This window comes from Phocoena sinus, chromosome 2 (assembly GCF_008692025.1).
Source record: "Phocoena sinus isolate mPhoSin1 chromosome 2, mPhoSin1.pri, whole genome shotgun sequence".
In the NCBI taxonomy this organism is placed as follows: Eukaryota; Metazoa; Chordata; class Mammalia; order Artiodactyla; family Phocoenidae; genus Phocoena; species Phocoena sinus.
In genome coordinates this window covers 8,355,644-8,374,372 of record NC_045764.1, presented here as the reverse complement: position 1 = coordinate 8,374,372, position 18,729 = coordinate 8,355,644, and the positions used below count along the sequence as shown (strand labels likewise).

The 18,729-nt window shown below is 42.1% G+C and overlaps 1 protein-coding gene across 3 annotated transcripts in view; it reads left to right on the top strand.

The window, feature by feature from the left end:
- The window catches only part of PRPF18 (pre-mRNA processing factor 18), a 58,051-nt gene that overhangs the window by 37,693 nt on the left and 1,629 nt on the right, over window positions 1–18,729 (top strand). For 2 of the 3 annotated variants that reach the window (XM_032623436.1, XM_032623437.1), the window contains one exon: window positions 11,733–14,080. In XM_032623436.1, coding sequence (XP_032479327.1) covers window positions 11,733–11,813 — 81 coding nt within the window. In that variant the 3' untranslated portion in view covers window positions 11,814–14,080. Of the gene's footprint in view, window positions 1–11,732; window positions 15,917–18,424; window positions 18,483–18,729 lie in introns of those variants that run through there. The other variant, XR_004348548.1, reaches the window with a different exon arrangement.

Sequence of the window (18,729 nt, the reverse complement as noted above, 5' to 3'; positions counted from 1 at the left end):
TACACAGATTAAAGGAAGTTCTTGATTATTTAGAGTCTTTATAATTCAGTCATTTCAAGACATCTCTTGAAAAGGTTCATATCTTGGGTGTTCTTTACTTGTTAGTAAAGAAGAGCAGGAAGAAAAGCTGAAATGGACATCACGTGGTGATTTGCCCTCCAGATCCACTCCATCCTTCCTCACCGTGTTCTGTGCCCTGGAAACCTGGCTTTCATGAACAACATGGACAGGCTCCCTTGCCCTCTGACTTCTGAACGGGGCAGGTGATGAGAGGGACTGGAAGGCATTCTGTAGGTGGGAGAAGAACGAGTTTGGGGTATTTATATCCCTGGCTTCCTCCCTGTGGAGTCACTACACCCTTCCACCCAAGGCCACAGCCGTCTCCATACAGTTAGTTACCCTCTCTGGGTTTCTGGTAACCAGTCTTCTCCCTTGCCCCCTTAGAAAACAGGTTAGCCACAGCTTTGCAGTGTTGTCAGCTCACAGGTCCCGGTCTTGCCCACGCCTTTGTAAAGTCCTTGGGACTGCTACCGTCAAATTACCCAGTTTGAGTATGCCCTTTGTTTCCTGTGGATACCCTCCCTGATTCCTATAGATTAGTCTGTCTGTGTGCTGTGTTACAACACAGGTTTCTTTGGGGATTAGAAGATTAAGGAGTAATATTCATTCCAAGTAATTTTCCTCAAGCTTTCACTGTTCCAAAAGGCAAAATGTCCCATAATCTTCTCTGGCAAGTTGTGTTCAATGACCTTAAGTTTGTAAATTCCCTGGTTAAAAACATCATTCCAGCACTTTATGTCAGATATTTATATCTGCATTTCAGATTTCGGCATATTTCACCTGTACTAGAATTTGTCAAATTTAGTTGTTCATGGAACATTTGTAAATTTATAATATGTTCGTGAATTGCTGAAAATGGTATAACACATTACTGCAGTGAGTGATCACAACGTGATCCATGTGTTGTATGCACATGTCATGGTTAGCTGGTAAACGCTCCCTATGCATCAGATTGTATGTCACACATTTGTGGGTCAAGCGGCCTTATGCTACCTCCTGGCATTCTAGGCTCTGATAAACCATTTCTTAAAGGCAAGTTGTTTTGGTAACAAACTACCCATTTAATAACTTCCTGGCATATTAAAAGAAATTTTTAGAGAAAAATAGTACTATCATTTCTCTTTCACATACATTACCTTTTAATATTATAGAACGCCATTGTTGGGTAGGAGCACACTGTGGGGAATGCTGGTCTAAACTGTGCCACGTTTCTTTTTAGCTGGCAGCTAAATAGACATTTAACTTGGGGTGTTAACTCTATATTTCTCAACCACATGCTTAAAAAAAAAAGTCAGATCACCCTGCAGCATGAAGGCCTTGTCAAATAAATAAAATCTTCACTCAAATTGGTCATTTGGCATACATTTTTACCTAACTTCATTAAGTACGTGAGTGCTGTTTTCAAAATGGAATAATCACTTGTAATTTGTTCCTTTCTGTGAAGTGATGAACTTTTGAACTGGAAATAATGTTCTTTTATATATCAAACATTCAGACAAGTAAAAATTGAGAGCACCTCTCTATTTCTTACCATACACTCCAGAAGAAGATTTAGTCCCAAACTATTTTTTCTTTAATTTTCCACTAAGTCCTACAGATCCTGAATATTTTAATACGTTTAATACTTGCACTAGGACTCTTCATTAGAAGCAGCATGAGATGGCCTTCATCTGCCATCATCCCAAGTAGCTAGATCCAGATTGGGTATTAAAAAGTCTAGAATGAGTAATTCAGATCAACTCAATGTTAATCATATACTTGTAAGAAAAGAATTCCTGTGGACAATTCTTGAAGGCTTGGCCTTTGTATGCATGGCTATGAATGTTAGTTGCTATTGTAGAAATTAACTTTTCATCATTAAGTACACTTTTTTTTTTTTTTTTTTTTTTTTTTTTTTTTGCAGTACGCGGGCCTCTCACTGTTGTGGCCTCTCCCGTTGCGGAGCACAGGCTCCGGATGCGCAGGCTCAGCGGCCATGTCTCACGGGCCCAGCCGCTCCGCGGCATGTGGGATCTTCCCAGACCGGGGCACGAACCCGTGTCCCCTGCATCGGCAGGCGGACTCTCAACCACTGCGCCACCAGGGAAGCCCCAAGTACACATTTTTTGAAAATCACATTTCGAGTCAAATATGTATTCCTTTAGTCTGAAGTTAGGATTAATTAGTAACTTAAATATCTCATGGTAATTCATTCCTTTATTAGAACCTTGGCAGTTTGTTGACAGAATTTAAATAGCTGCATGGAAAATGTTCTCAACTTATCCCTGTTCTTCATGTTCCTAGGCTGCACCACTAAACGCATCTGTGCTTTCGTTTTCAAGACGTTGTTCTTACAGGGCACACTAGTGACAGGAACAGAAATCATTGATAAAATGTCTTCTGTATACTTCAGTAAGGAGATTACTTAAAAACAAAAAAAGTCTTCCTCAAGTCCTATTAACTAATGATAGTTTATAAAATAAAAGGCAAATCTAGCTAAAAGGGTATGATTGTAATTTGGTTTGTTTTTTTTTTTGCAAGGGCCTCTCACTGTTGTGGCCTCTCTTGTTGCAGAGCACAGGCTCCAGACGCGCAGGCTCAGTAGTTGTGGCTCACGGGCCCAGTTGCTCCACAGCATGTGGGATCCTCCCAGACCAGGGCTCGAACCCGTGTCCCCCGCATTGGTAGGCAGATTCTCAACCACTGTGCCACCAGGGAAGCCCTGGTTTGGTTTTAAAAAGCATTTGCTTTCTGCAATGATAAAAAATTGCTGTTTTTTTGAGTTGATGCAGGTTGATTGTTTTAATGGTTCATTGATTTATCTGGATATAAACAACTGTATCCAGGATTTGTATCCTATGTCATATACTGTGATACACCAAACTGTATATGTAATTGATATTTTTATGCCTTATCTAGAATATGCTGTAATGCTTGCAATTAGGTTATTTAAAAATTGTGGTGAAATATATATGACATAAATTTTACCATCTTAACCATTTAAAGAAAATCTTTCTTCAGCTCCACCATCTTAACCATTTAAAGAAAATCTTTCTTCAGCTCCACCATCTTAACGATCTTTAAGTGTACAGTTCATCAGTTAGACTTTTAAATGCAGAATGTTTTCCTAGAAACAGTATTGATTTTAAAAAGATCAGTTTTTTTTTTTTTTTTTTTTTATGCGTTACGCGGGCCTCTCACTGTTGTGGCCTCGCCCGTTGCGGAGGACAGGCTCCGGACGCGCAGGCTCAGCGGCCATGGCTCACGGGCCCAGCCGCTCCGCGGCATGTGGGATCTTCCCAGACCGGGGCACGAACCCGTGTCCCCTGCATCGGCAGGCGGACTCCCAACCACTGCGCCACCAGGGAAGCCCAAAAAGATCAGTTTTAGTTAAATATTGTATGGGGAGAAAGTCATTAAGGAGCCATTAATGAGGACTCTGTAGAATCTGGAAAGGCTCAGGACATGGGACTTTTAGGTACTTCTAAAAGACTGGACCAGAGACTTCCCTGGCAGTCCAGTAAGACTCCACCTTCCAATGCAGGGGGTGCAGATTTGATCCCTGGTTGGGGAGTTAAGATTCTACATGCCTCGTGGCCAAAAAATCCAACATAAGCAGTATTGTAACAAATTCAATAAAGACTTTAAAAAATGGTCCACATCAAAATCTTAAAAAAAAAAAAAAAAAAAAAAAAAATGCACCACGGGATGGGACTGAAAATGAAGGAGTGGTTGAGAATTAGGATAAGTAGTCCAGAGGTTCCTTCTACCCTGTGCAAGTAGGCCCTCCTGCCTTTCTCCCTTATAGCAGAAAACAGGTTAACTTTCTGAGGGATTTGTAGCCTCAGGCAGGTGAGATGCCCTACTCAAAACAGGCAACTCAAGTGAGGGTCTGTATGTTGACAGATGAGACCTCTGGTTCCTTTTCTCCACTGGTCCCTCTGATGCTGGCAGCCAGGCTGTTATCCCACCTCAGGAAACAGGAGGGTTCTTCTCTGTGAACTGACCCAAGAGAAAAGATGTACAGTTACTAACAATTAGTATTCTGCTAATGAAAAAACTAACTTGCTGCCATATTGTCCTAAACTGAAGTTCCACTGATGAGCCCTGCCCATTCGGTGAGTTTCCTTTAGCTCCTTATTGCCTTACTCATAAATATGCATGTTCACCTAGGATCATCAGACATTCAGGGAGAGCTTCCAACATGAAAGACAGAGACCAAAAAACACATGGAAAAAAAGGAGTTGAGAGAAACTGAATTACAGCATAGGGAACAGAAAAAACCCCTTTGATTAAAAAATTAATATCCTTAGGTAAGGTTGTAACTATGAAATAACAATAGCTACAAAAAAGAATTAAAACAAGCTTTCAGAAGTTAAACATTATAGCAGAAATTTAAAAATTAGATAAAAGGGTTATAAGATAAAGTTGAGGAAATCTCAGAACTATGAAAGATACGAGAACAAAAGAGTCAATCTATAAGGTCTGCAACTATTCAAATTCTAGGAAAAAGAGAACAGAGAAATTGGAGGGTAGGAAATAAAGAATCAATGCAGGAAGAATTCCCAGAGCTGAAGGACATGCATTTCTAGAATGAAAAAAGAGCTCACTGAATTCATAGCAAATGAATAGGAAGGATCTCACATCAAGGCTCAATATAATCAAATATTGGAGGCCACGGATAAAGAGATTTTCAGTGCTTCTGGAGAAAAGAAACAGGTCACTTATGAAGACTCAGGAATTAAAATGCCCTCATACTTCTTATTAATGGTTCTGGAAGCTGGAAGACAGTGGAGCAATGCCTTTGTATTAGTAAGGGAAAAAGTCTCCAACTCAGAATTCTATTCCCACATGAACAGTCAAGTGTGAGTATAGGTTGAAGATATTTTCAGACAGGAAAAGTCTCAGAAGTGTGACCCATCTTGTGTCACATACCCATTCTCTAGAATCATCATTATTGTAGCTAACACTTACATGGTGTTTACTGTGTGCTCACTGCAGCAATTTAGCACATATATATTCTCTCTCTCACATATGTAGTAAGAGGATGATACTATGATTTCTTTGTTTTACAAGTGGGGAAACTTAGGCATGGAAAAGTAATTTCCCAAGGTCACACAGCTAGTAAGTGGTGGAATTGGGATTTGAACTTGCATAGTCTTAACTCCACTATGTTATATTGCTAATACTTGAGGATGTGCTCCACCAAAATGAGGGAAGCAAACAAAGATCCAGAAAACAAGATCCAGCAGAGGAGCAGGGCAAAAGGAATTCCCAGGTTGAAGGTGAAGGGATGCTCTAGGATTGTAGCAGTACAAGGAGGTCTGGAATTCAGTTGATCTAGATTGGAACAGATAAGACAGGGCTCCAGGAAAAAAATGGAACAGATGTACTACCTGATGTGTTTGGTCATATTGAGAGTAGTCTCACTGTTGGAGAATGAATTCATACTACACAGAAAAGCAAAAAGATGGGGAAGAATACCTAAGAAATAGGATATTGGCTCTGTTTTGGACAATATTTGTGTAGACATTATGAGGTATATCCTAAACATGGTGCTCACTGAGGACTGTGACTTGGGGGAGGAGAGGGAGTGAAAGGCGCGTGTGTGCATAGGTGGGGCCAATGCACGTAGTGTAAGAGATGAAATCTTCACCTTTCATAGGAGGTAGAAAAATAAAAACTGGAAAAAAATCAAGCACTGTCAGCGTGTAGTATCTAGAAATATGGCAGTAAATACCGGAAGAAACGCCTAAGAGATTTGGAGTGGTTGCCTTTGGGGTGATGGAATTAGGATTGGAAAGGGTGAGGCAGGGGACTGCTATTATTTGATAGAAGAACTGTGTGATTTTAAAAATACATACAGTAACATGCACACAAAACATGGGATTACCCTTGGCTTTTCTCTCGCTGTCTCAGCCCATGTCCTGTCAGCAAACCATGATTGTCCCATGTTCAGACTACATCTGGGGTGATCCCTTCTTACCACCTGCACTGCCACCGTCTGGGTCTGGCACCTGCCTGTCTTCTCTGGATGACTGCAGGGTCTCCTCTCTGTGCTTTTTTCCTTGCCCCTCTTCTGTTCAGTCTGTATGGCACCCAGAGGGATCCAGTTAAAATACAAACCAGACTGTGATGCTCTCTTGCTTAGAGCCCTACAGTGGCTCCCTAGTTCAGGGAGAGCCAGAGCCCTTCCGGTCACTTCCCACATCCACACACGCCTCTTGCCTGCCTGACCTTCTCCATAGCACTTGCCACCATCCAACACATTAGATATTTACATATTCATTTTGTTTCTTGTCCGTTTTACATATTTTGTTTCTCGTCTGTCTTCCTTTATTAGAGTATATTCTCAATGAGGGTGAGGATTTTTTCTCTTTTTTTCCCCTGCTCTATTCCCAGAGCCTAGAGCAGTGCTTGGCACGTAGTAGGCACTGAATAAGGATTTATTAAATAAATGTATTGCTTTTATAAAAGTGAAAATTATATTTAAAAATACTACTTGTTTTTAAAAAGCTATTTGCAATAAGCTAAGCTAAGCAGCTCCTTGTCTTACTGGTTTAAGCATCCCCAAGCAATTTGAAACTAAAATCCTGAAGGACCTAACTGAAAAGATTTGTCTCCATTTGGAAAATACTCACATGTTATCATCAGGTTATGCCCCTTTAAAACTCTGTGCTGGGTGCCGTCAGTCCTTATGGCAAAAATTTACTGTAACGTTCCATGGTAACTGTTTATGATGGAGACCGTTGAGTTTCACAACTGTTTGACAGCTAAGATTTCAGACAGGGTACTCTTAATATTCATTTTTTAAGCATAGAATCTGTTCAGTGAGTGTAAATAAGCATCACAGATCTCTTCAATAAGGCACAAACACCTAAAATTCTAATTCCTACAGTGTAAGGAAAATGACCCCCAGCGTCTTAGCATCTGTTTGCCTTTCATTGGCTCATAATAATTCTTGCTGTGTCTTGCTGCAGATTAAAGCCGTTTCGTCTTTCATTGGACTGTTCCCTTTCCTAGCTTTGCCTCTCTTCTCACCTCTTCCTTCAGGAGACTTAGGGTCCTTTTAATGATATCACATACATTTCCATGGCCACAGCTCCAGTTCTGCGGCCACAGGATTAGAATTCACAGCAGGAGAAGCTGGACGGTGAGAGGGAAGGGTCTTTGTCCTAAAGCAACACCCGATTAGGCGCAGCGAGCCGCAACAGCGCCAGCAGAACGAGGAGCACAGCAGGCTCCCGGGCTTCCTTCGCACTTGCCCTTGCCGGCGAAAGTCTTCCTTCGTGGAGACCAGCTGAAGGATAACCTCCCTCCACACTCCCACTCCTTAAATAGCATAATATGGACAGTCTTTGAACCCACAAAGGACTTGACGTGAAATGTTTGAAAATCATGTTTCTCTGATGTCGAGTCTCTTAGATTATAGCTCACTTCGTAGAAGTAATTTATATTTGTGTTATCTGCTTACTATGGGACCAAAGAGATTTGGCAGGCTTTTTACCTCATTGTTTTGTTTTGTTTTTGGTGATTTTACTTAGCTTAAGTGTTGTTTGAATATGAAGGTAATTACAGAGTACGAGTTCTAGATCTTTGGTGATGTTTTCGCTACCTGTTAACATTAGTGTGTATTTTGAGGGGGTTTACCCTTCCTGCTCGGACTTCTAGATGCACATTTCTGTTACTAGATTGTATAATTCCAGCAACATCCTCTGCTTTTCCCACTGGGTCATGAAACTCTTTCTTCTTTTAAGAGCACATGATATTTCATTGTATCATTTTTAGGAAAGAAAATGAATTTGGGGGGAATACTAGTTAAGTACAAGGTAGTGTGCTATATATTTTTTCATATCTAATATAGACCTGAACATAGTCAACCTTTGGCCTCTGATGGCATTTCATTGTTCTTACTGTGTTAGGAACTGGGTCGTTTCAGTTTTTGTGAATGCAAGGTGAGAAACCTTAAAATAATTTGTGCCAAAAATTGCTTTGGAGATCATTAAAATTAAGTGCTGCTGTTATTGGTTGTCGTTTTTAATAACTTATCAATATTGCTATAGATGTCTAGATTTCAGTAAGACATCTGACAGAGTGTCTCCTTGTAAACAAGGACATTTGTAGGCTGGTAGATAAAAGAGTAAATAGGATTCAATGCTAGTTGTAAAACTTGCAGAATTGTTCTGGAGAGATCTATAGTGGCACATCGCAGGTTTCTGCCCTTGTCCCTGGCCTGTTTGTGAATTTGGATAATGACTTAGAGGCATGTTTGCTTGCTGGTGGATGAGAAAGCTAAGAAGAATAACTGAAAATAAAATGCCCACTAAAGATTTTAAAAGATCACAGACTGAAGGATGAGTTGAAAGGGACTGATTGAATCTTTCTTAATTGTGACAGTTCTTATCATCAGTTAAAAATATCACTATGAAGTTATAGACTGGATGAGAACTGGCCAAATTGTAGAAGAGATAGAAAGCACCTGAAATTTGTGACATCATGGGAATTTGTGTATTGCGTTTGTCTAGAAAGAACCGAAGGCCATGGTAACAGATGCCAAAGGTACAGAACGAAGGCGGTGTAGTAGTACTAAGGCTGCATTCAGCAGAACTGGCCAGGTCATGCTTGTGCTGTTTTTTATGATTATAGTACGATTTTTTAATTGTGTAATATTTGGTACGTAAAAAAGAACACATGTGATATGTAAGTTATGAGGCAAAGAATAAGATAAATGTGTAAAGGCCTTAATCCCAGCTTAAGAACTAGAACTTTCTGAAGATCATAGAATCTGTATTTTCCTCCTGTACCCCAGAAGTAACCATTATCCACAATTTGTCATTTCCTTGCTTTTTCAAAAATAATTCCACCATGTTATGTGTGTATTTCTTAGCAATATAGTATTTTTAAGTTGTTTTTGAGTTGTATTAAAATGGTATAATAGTAGAAGAATCAATATTGTTAAAATGACCATACTACTACCCAAGGCAATCTACAGATTCAATGCAATCCCTATCAAAATACCAATGGCATTTTTCACGGAACTAGAACAACTAATTTTAAAATCTGTATGAAACACAAAAGACCCCAAATGGCCAAAACGATCTTGAGAAGGAAGAACAGAGCTGGAGGAATTATGCTCCCTGACTTTCATCAGAACATTATGATACTGGCACAAAAACAGACACATAGATCAATGGAACAGGATAGAAAACCCAGAAATAAACCCATGGCTTATGGTCAATTAATTGACGACAAAGGAAGCAAGAATATACAGTGCAGAAAAGACAGTCTCTTCAATAAGTGGTACTGGGAAAACTGAACAGCTACATGTGAAAGAATGAAATTAGAACATTCTCTAACACCATATACAAAACTTAAATTCAAAATGGATTAAAGACCTAAGTGTAAGACCAAATACTGTAAAAATCCTAGCGGAAAACAGGCAAAACACTCTTTGACATAAATTGAAGCAATATTTTTTGAATCTGTCTTAGAGTAATGGAAACAAAACAAAAATAAACAAATGGGATCTAATTAAACTTATAAGCTTTTGTAGAGTAAAGGAAACCATTGTCAAAACTAAAAGGCAACCTACTGAATGAGAGAGAATATTTGCAAATGATATGACTAATAAAGGATTCATACCCAACGTATATAAACAGCCCATTACAGCTCGACAAATAGCCCACTTAAAAAATGGACAGGGCTTCCCTGGTGGTACAGTGGTTGAGAGTCCGCCTGCCGATGCAGGGGACACAGGTTCGTGCCCCGGTCCGGGAAGATCCCACGTGCCACGGAGCGGCTGGGCCCGTGAGCCATGGCCGCTGAGCCTGCGCGTCTGGAGCCTGTGCTCCACAACGGGAGAGGCCACAACAGTGAGAGGCCCGCGTACCACAAAAAAAAAAAAAAAAAAAAAAAAAAAAAAGGGCAGAAGAACTGAATTGGCATTTTTCCAAAGAGGAAATGCAGGTGGCCAACAAGCACATGAAAATATGCTCAAGGTTGCTAATCATCAGGGAAATGCAAATCAAAACCACAACGAGATACCACCTCACACCTGTCAGAATGGCCATCATTAAAAAGTGTAGAAATAACAGATGCTGGCAGGGATGAGGAGAAAAGGGAACTGTTGTACACTGTTGCTGGGAATGTGAATTGGTGCAGCCTCTGTGGAGAGCATTAAGGAGGTGTCTTAAAAAACGAAAAATAGAACTACCATATGACCCCTCAATTCTACTCCTGAGTATATATCCAGAAAAACCCCAAAACACTAATTTAAAAAGATACATGTACCCTAATGATCATAGCAGAACTATTTACAGTAGCCAAGACATGGAAACAGCCTAAGTGTCCATCAACAGACAAATGGATAGAAGAGGTGGTCCATATACACAGTGGAGTACTGCTCAGCCATGAAGAGCGAAACTTTGCCCTTTGCAGCCGCCGCAGGGACAGACTTTGTGGGCGTTATGCCCAAGTGAAACAAGTCAGAGAGAGACAGTGACGTCACTGACATGTGGAGTCTAAAAGATGCAGCAGACTAGTGAACATAACAAAAAGAAGCAGACTCACAGACACGGAACAAACCAGTGGTTACCAGTTGGGGGGCGGGGGGAGAAAGGCAATAGAGAGGAGGGGGAGGTACAAACTGTTGGGTGTAAGACAGGCTCAGGGATGTACTGTACAACACGGGGAAGACAGCCAATATTTTGTAATAACTGTAAATGGAAAGTAACCTGTAAAAATTATATATAATAAAAAAAGTTTTAAATGGTATAATACTGTATATAGCATTTTGCCACTTGCTTTTTTTTTTTGGCTGCGTTGGGTCTTCGTTGCTGCCCGTGGGCTTTCTCTAGTTGCTGCGAGCGGGGGCAGCTCTTCGTTGGCAGTGCACGGGCTTCTCACTGTGGTGGCTTCTCGTTTCAGAGCACAGGCTCTAGGTGCATGGGCTTCAGTAGTTGTGGCTCGTGGGCTCTAGAGCGCAGGTTCAGTAGTTGTGCGTGGGCTTAGTTGCTCCACGGCATGTGGGATCTTCCTGGACCAGGGCTTGAACCCGTGTCCCCTGCATTGACGGGCGGATTCTTAACCACTGCACCACCAGGGAAGCCCCTTGCCACTTGCTTTTTACATTTAACGTTCTAAGATTCATGTATATCCATTGTTCTCAACCAGAGTTTCTCATCTGGACCGTAGAACACAGAAGATGATCTGAGTGCCCGTTTTCTCATTTCTCCCAAGGATGGGACACATGTAGCACCCTTTTAGGGTACATCGGAGAGGAGCTGTCTCATTACATATAATGGATGCTTTAGGCTAGCCAGCAGGGCTTAATTCTCTATTGGAACCTGGTGGAGAAAGGCTAAATTGTAGCTCTAGGTAATTCTTTTTTACTGATGTAGTATGTTCCATTTGTGAGCCTACTAAAGCTTATTCACATATTCTCCTATGATGGACATTTGGGTTGTTTCTGGTACTTTTGATGTTATTGTTTTTGTGAACAAGCTATGACCATCTTGTACGTTTCTCTGAGTGCACACGATTAAATCTTTCTCTCAGTGTACGTCTGAGTGGTGTTGCAGGGGACTGCTGCATTTTAGCGGGGATGTTGGTAAACTGGAGTGAGTACAGAGGAGGGCGATCGAGAGTAGTTTAACCATATCATAACCAACCGTTATTTATTTTTATTTTCTCAGGGATTGAAGAGGTTAATGACCATTTGCCAGAAGCACTTTCCTACAGATCCATCGAAATGTGTGGAGTACAATGCACTATGAGATCTGTGTGCAGCCCGTGAATATCACAAGAAACTTAAGGAAGCCTGGCGTGGACTTGGGGAATTGCCAACAGCACGAGGGAGGAAGAAAAGGGAATTTCTGGTCTCTGAGTTCTGCCTAATGCAACTCTTGGTTTTAAGAACTGTGTTGGCTCTCATGTCCCATCTGACTGCCAAGTGATTTTTGTGTCTTGCTTTTATTTTAAATAGTCGAAAAATTAAGTTCTAAAGACTTTTCCCCATAATTTAAATGTGTAGACAACAGTCACAGGACAGGGTTTAAAATAACTTTTCCCCTCTAGACCTGAAAGTTGCAGTTAGAGGATTAAAAAGGAACATTTGAGGATGGACTTAATTATTTCTGTAAAATATGGTAATTTTCACGTTGCCTCTTATGAAGTGTTTATAGAAAAATATTTTTATATTTTTCAACAAAAACATGGAACCATTTAATGAAACTTGATAGTCCTTAAATGTTGCTGAACTTTTGTCATCTTGCAATAGATTTGAATGTAAATATTACTACTGTTACGTGTTATTTTTCTTGCATTTCAAAGCTTGCTTTTATCTTTTAAACTGTGTAAATTTTAGTATTGGTCATCTCTCGGGACAGATACAATTAACAGGAAATAGAAGTTTGGAACACGAAGATTTGAACCAACGGAAGTTCAAATTCAGTAACCCCAGTGCATCAAGGTTCAAGGTGGGGAAATGGATTGTCAAGCCAAGAACGGGGATGTTTTGCTGCCGCTGGTTCTTCCTAGAATAGGACTGCCTGTGAGCGTCATCCTCCCGAGACCGGTGGTGGACAGCTGTCCCAGCTCCATCCCGCCCAGCAGAAGAGGAAGTTGCCAGGACTCTTGGCCACTGCCCGAGACAGTAGGTCCTGGGTCTGATTTTGCACAAACGAGGACTTCTTTTGAACCTTGCACAGTGTCACCCCCAGATAATTGTGACGAATTACTGCGCTTGAGAGGTTGAGAGGATTCAATGGATAGAGGCAGGTGGGGAAATAGAAAGTTGCCTGAGCAGGTGGATTGGCGCTGCCGGCTAGAGGTAGGAGTGGGGCTCCAAAGTCAGAACTAACCCACCTCATATCGCAGCTCCCCACGTGTGCACGTAAGGCTGTGAGTATGTATGTGCGACCGTGAGCAAGTCACTTCAGCCCTCTAAGCCTCAGCTTCCTTATCTGCAAAGGTGGTGATACTTGTACATACCTCATGGCATCACTGTTGTATTTACGTAAAAGAAAACGCTTAGCACGCTGCCTGGCAAGTAAGAGCTCAGTAAATAGCAGTTGTGTCCTTGTTGTTAGAGTGAAGACAAAGTAGCTTTCCCCAACCTGCCGTCAGGGTCATTGTGGGCTCACGTGACGAGAACAGTGGTGGTGGCAGCAGCGTGCTAGCAGCGTCGGCAGTGCTCGTAGGAGCATCTGTTTAGCATTTACTGTGTCCAGGCTCTATAGCTGCTCACACTTTGAGCCAGTTCTGAGTTTAGAAGGATCGAGAATGTGGTGGGGCTGGAGTCAGCTGCGCGGGTGCAGGTGGGCTCACAGTCACTTCTCCTGGCCCCTCTTGGGAAGCCTCGAAAGCCGGTTCTGGCCACTCGTGTGGTCTGTGGCTGTGCCTGACTGATCGTGTCCGCTGGTCATGTGTGCGATGGTGGCTGAGGCCTGCTGTCCTAAATTGAATCAGGGTTCCTTGCCTACTTTAGAAACCGTTTTTTCCTTATTAAATTACAACCGAAGAGAGCTTACTAGAGCAAATAAGAGACAGACGTTCATAAGATATGACAACAGTCTAGACTTCTCTTATGTAGTCTTGTTGTATAGGACTTGTTTATAAATATTGTTGAACGAACACTCCCCCAGGTCACTTCTTTTTTAATTCCCAGTCAGCTAATTTTGTGTTGTCTTCCCATTTGCTGTTAGTTAATTTTCCACCACAAAGAAGACACTGCGTCATGTGACCCCAGTATCTTCTAAAACTCATCAGTGTGGATAGACGGTTGGAAAAAAGAGTTGTGCTGTATTCTGCAGTGCTGTGAATGTCGGTCATTCTGGGCTTAGGTTGGAAGACGTAGATCTTGGGGAAAAGTCTTCCGTTTTCCTGAAGTGAAAGATCTTCAGAGGATTGCAGATATCATGGGGGTGTGTTAAAAAATGACCTCTCGCAGTCTCCACATCATGAAAATTTTAGTTCACCGGATGCTGCATATTTCTATTTTTTAGCTCTTTCTAAAACAATAAAGGCCTGTCTTTTAAAATCAGTCACAATCCTGAACTAAGTATATTTTTCCCTTTCTATCTCCCACCTGCTCAGACTCCTTTCCAAAGGAGTCGTGTCTTTCTGGATTCATATTTAGTGAAACACTGGTTTTCCGTCAGAAGTAAATACTGCTTTTCTTAGGAGTGTTCTTGCCAGCTACAAAGACCGAGCAGTATTTTTCAGTACCGCAGCACGGGGCTGCGGCAGTCTGGGGGTCATGGCTGTGATTCTAGCCTTTGGGGAAAACTAGGAAAAGAAGGCTGAGGCCAGAGACAATTGACACACAGCGGGGAGAGAGAAGGGATGGTCCTGGTCCTGTAGGAAGGAGGAGGAGTCCCGAGAGACCAGAGCAAGGAAGGCAGCTGCCACTAGCAGCAGCATTTAGGGTGCGCTGCGACTCTGGACTCTCAGGAAGAACTTGGAGGAATAGAAAATCGGGTTGATAGCAGTGCGACTTCTTAACGTTAAGTGTTTCCTTCTGGTGGTCTCCTGACCCAGTCTAGCCCTTTAGATTGTCCCGGGATTTGACACCAGTAAATACTGTAGAAATACAATTGTCTTTTTTTTTTTTTTTTTTTACAATTGTCTTTTTATATGAAAGAAAGTGTTTGGTAGCTTTGAACTTGGGGGATTCCTATCACTGGCTCCTTTGCAACCCTGCAATAACCCCCTTTAGTGCTTCTGGACCTAGAAGGGTAGTAGAGCTAAGTGGGGCAGATTCAGTGAAAGGGGAGCTCGGGTTGAGCTGCGGCCGTTTCCTTTATGCAGATATCTCAGCGTAACTTGGTGGGTCATGCCTCCCTCCTCCCGCCCTTGTGCGTGGAGCCCCTGGAGCCCCTGGAAGAATGTCTGTCCCATAGAAATTCATGGTATGGAGTCACACTGGGAGGCTTGAACTGAAAGCACCTTCTCATGGCAGGTGTATGTAAGAGTTGCCAGCTGTCGAGAGTCAGGAGCCAGCTCCAGTCCCCGGAGGGTCGCTGTGGGAACTCCATCACGGCAACTGGTTTTCATCACACACTCTGCAGTTGGATTGGCTGAGTTTTAACTACGCAGTAGTCCTGGAATGGTTAACAGTAACCTTAAAATCTTCTGAAATTTAAAAATAAGTTCTGGTGGTGTGGACCAACTAGGGGAAATGCAGTGTGGGCGGCGGCAGCTGTGGTGTGAGCTGAGCCCATTCAAGCTTCTGGAACCACGCTCGTTTAGAAAAAACGTTTTTTACATTTACCAAAACAGTTTATTATGAAAGCATTGGTTATTTACTTATTTTTCCACAAACTCTTAGGCAGCTTGTCCAGACGAATCCTTGTGTTGATGGTAATGGTTACTCTGTTTAACTAGACCACTTCCTTTTGTTTAGTCTCTCCTCTCTGTCCTTAAGCACCAGCTTTGAAATAATTGTCAGCCTTCTCACAGCATTCAAGGTGAACACATTACTTTGACCACGGAGGGCAGCTGAGAAGGTTTGAGCTGCTTTCTGAGCGTCGTTGGTGATCACACATGCAGTCACCGAGCTTCCTGCCACCACAGTCCAGTCACTGGCGTACACGGCTCTCCTTGCCCTCTGCACGCCCAGATTTTACAACTTGCCGAAACCAAATTGCCTTTGCTCTCCAACTGCCCTTCCCCTGAGGCTTAGGAGACAACATAAACCATGAGTGTTGTCGTCGGAGCCTGGTTTCGAGATTCTGCCATCCTGTGAAGTGGGAGGATTAAAGTTGTAGCTTTGAAATGTTTTGACCACAACTCACAGACAACAATAACAAGTGTGTGGAGACCCAGTGTTCCTTGCGTATATGCATATGTAACAGAAGCACCGACCATACCATGTGCGGTACGTTCTTATGTTTTCTGTTGTGTTTCTTATTTAAAAAAAAAAACATGCTGGTTGTGACCCTCTAAAGTGGCTCACAGCTCATTAATATGTTGTGACCAGCAGTTTGAAAACCACGGATTAAAAGGAGTTATCAGAGTTACGGAATGAAATGACCTGGTGGATAAATTCAGGGCAACAGGACTCTACTTCTTTTTTTTTGTTTTAATACCGAGAGAGAGAAGACTTAGCTCTCAAGGTTAATGTGAAATTCAGCAGATGATAAAACCTCGAGTACTTCAAATGTCACATACTTCTGAAGTAATAATTCTTAGGTTTCAAATGGGGAGACTTGTCCATAGAAGAAGCACCAGGACAAGCCTCATATAATCCTTGCAGTAAAGATAGGTACAACCTTGGGCTGGCTGTACATTGTGTACAGCAAGAATAAATAAGATATTGTAAAGTAAGTAAGAGGTTGTTTAAAAGCATGAGTTAAGATTGGGGCAGAGATAGCAGGAGTCAGGTATTATTATTAATCAGTTACCCGTTGAGGGTTTGTTTAGCCCTTTGAAGATTATTTCCCAAGACTCAGGGCTAGATTACATTTCCTTTATTGTAATTTTTTTTATTGAAATGTAACATATACAGAAAAGTGCATAAATCAGAAGAGTACCATATCATAACTTTTTTCAAAGTGAACATCTCCCAAAGTAACTAGCATCCAAGTCAGGAAAGATAATGTTATCAATGCCCCAGAAGTCTCTTTGCACCTCATTCTAGTCAGAGCCATGGTCCTGATTTTCATCAGGACATTTTCATCACCCCAAAGAGAAACCTGGTACCCATTAGTAGTCATTCCCTGAATGAGTTAGTTGGCTTGTTCTGTTTTTTTTTTATTTGCAGTACGCGGGCCTCTCACTGTGTGGCCTCTCCCGTTGCGGAGCACAGGCTCCGGACGCGCAGGCTCAGCGGCCATGGCTCACAGGCCTAGCCGCTCCGCGGCATGTGGGATCTTCCCGGACCGGGGCACGAACCCATGTCCCCTGCATCGGCAGGCGGACTCTCAACCACTGCGCCACCAGGTGAGCTCCTGTTTTCTTTTTGAATTTTATTTTATTTGTTTTTTATACAGCAGGTTCTTATTATCTATTTTATACATATTAGTGTATACATGTCAATCCCAATCTCCCAATTCACCCCACCACCACCATCCCGGCCTGCCCTGCCACTTTCCCCCCTTGGTGTCCATACGTTTGTTCTCTACATCTGTGTCTCAGTTTCTGCCCTGCAAACCGGTTCATCTGTACCATTTTTCTAGGTTCCACATATATGCATTAATATATGATTTTTTTTTTCTCTGTCTGACTTCACTCTGTATGATAGTCTCTAGGTCCATCCACGTCTCTACAAAGATCAATGGAACAGGGTAGAAAGCCCAGAGATAAACCCACGCACCTATGGTCAACGAATCTATGACAAAGGAGGCAAGAATATACAATGGAGAAAAGACAGTCTCTTCAGTCAGTGGTGTTGGGAAAACTGGACAGCTACATGTAAAAGAATGAAATTAGAACATTCCCTAACACCAGGCACAAAAATAAACTCAAAATGTATTAGACTGGACACTATAAAACTCCTAGAGGAAAACATAGGAAGAACACTCGTTGACATAAATCACAGCAAGATCTTTTTTGATCCACCTCCTAGAGTAATGGAAATAAAAACAAAAGTAAACAAATGGGGCCTAATGAAACTTAAAAGCTTTTGCACAGCAAAGGAAACCGTAAACAAGACGCAAAGACAACCCTCAGAGTGGGAGAAAATATTTGCAAACGAAGCAACTGACAAAGGATTAATCTCCAAAATATATACAAGCAGCTCATGCAGCTCAATATCAAAAAAACAACCCAAGCAAAAAATGGGCAGAAGACCTAAATAGACATTTCTCCAAAGAAGATATACAGGTGGCCAACAAACACATGAAAGGATGCTCAACATCACTAATCATTATAGAAATGCAAATCAAAACTACAGTGAGATGTCACCTCACACCAGCTAGAATGGGAATCATCAGAAAATCTGCAAACAATGAATGCTGGAGAGGGTGTGGGGAAAAGGGAACCCTCTTGCACTGTTGGTAGGAGTGTAAATTGATACAGCCACAATGGAGAATAGTGTGGAGGTTCCTTAAGAAACTAAAAATAGAACTACCATATGACCCAGCAATCCCACTCCTGGGCATATACCCTGAGAAAACCATAATTCAAAAAGACACATGCGGGCTTCCCTGGTGGCGCAGTGGTTGAGAGTCCGCCTGCCGATGCAGGGGACACGGGTTCGTGCCCCGGTCCGGGAAGATCCCACATGACACGGAGCGGCTGGGCCCATGAGCCATGGCCGCTGAGCCTGCGCGTCCGGAGCCTGTGCTCCGCAACGGGAGAGGCCACAACAGTGAGAGGCCCGCGTACCGCAAAAAAAAAAAAGACACATGCACCTCAGTGTTCACTGTAGCACTATTTACAATAGCCAGGTCATGGAAGCAACCTAAATGCCCATCGACAGACAAATGGAAAAAGAGGATGTGGTACGTAGATACAATAGTTCTTTATATAGTCTGGCTATGAGTCCTATGTTAGATATATATATTACAAATACTCCCACCCTGTGGCTTGCCTTTATGCAGGGTTTTCTATGCATAGGGGAAATAATCTTGTAACTAGCTCAGGCCTAACCTTTGTCAGCTATCTTTGCCAGATAGATTTTATAAAAAATCATGTGAATCTTAAATAACATAACCTTTTCATAGTGGCATGCCTGAGTGTGGGATTTGA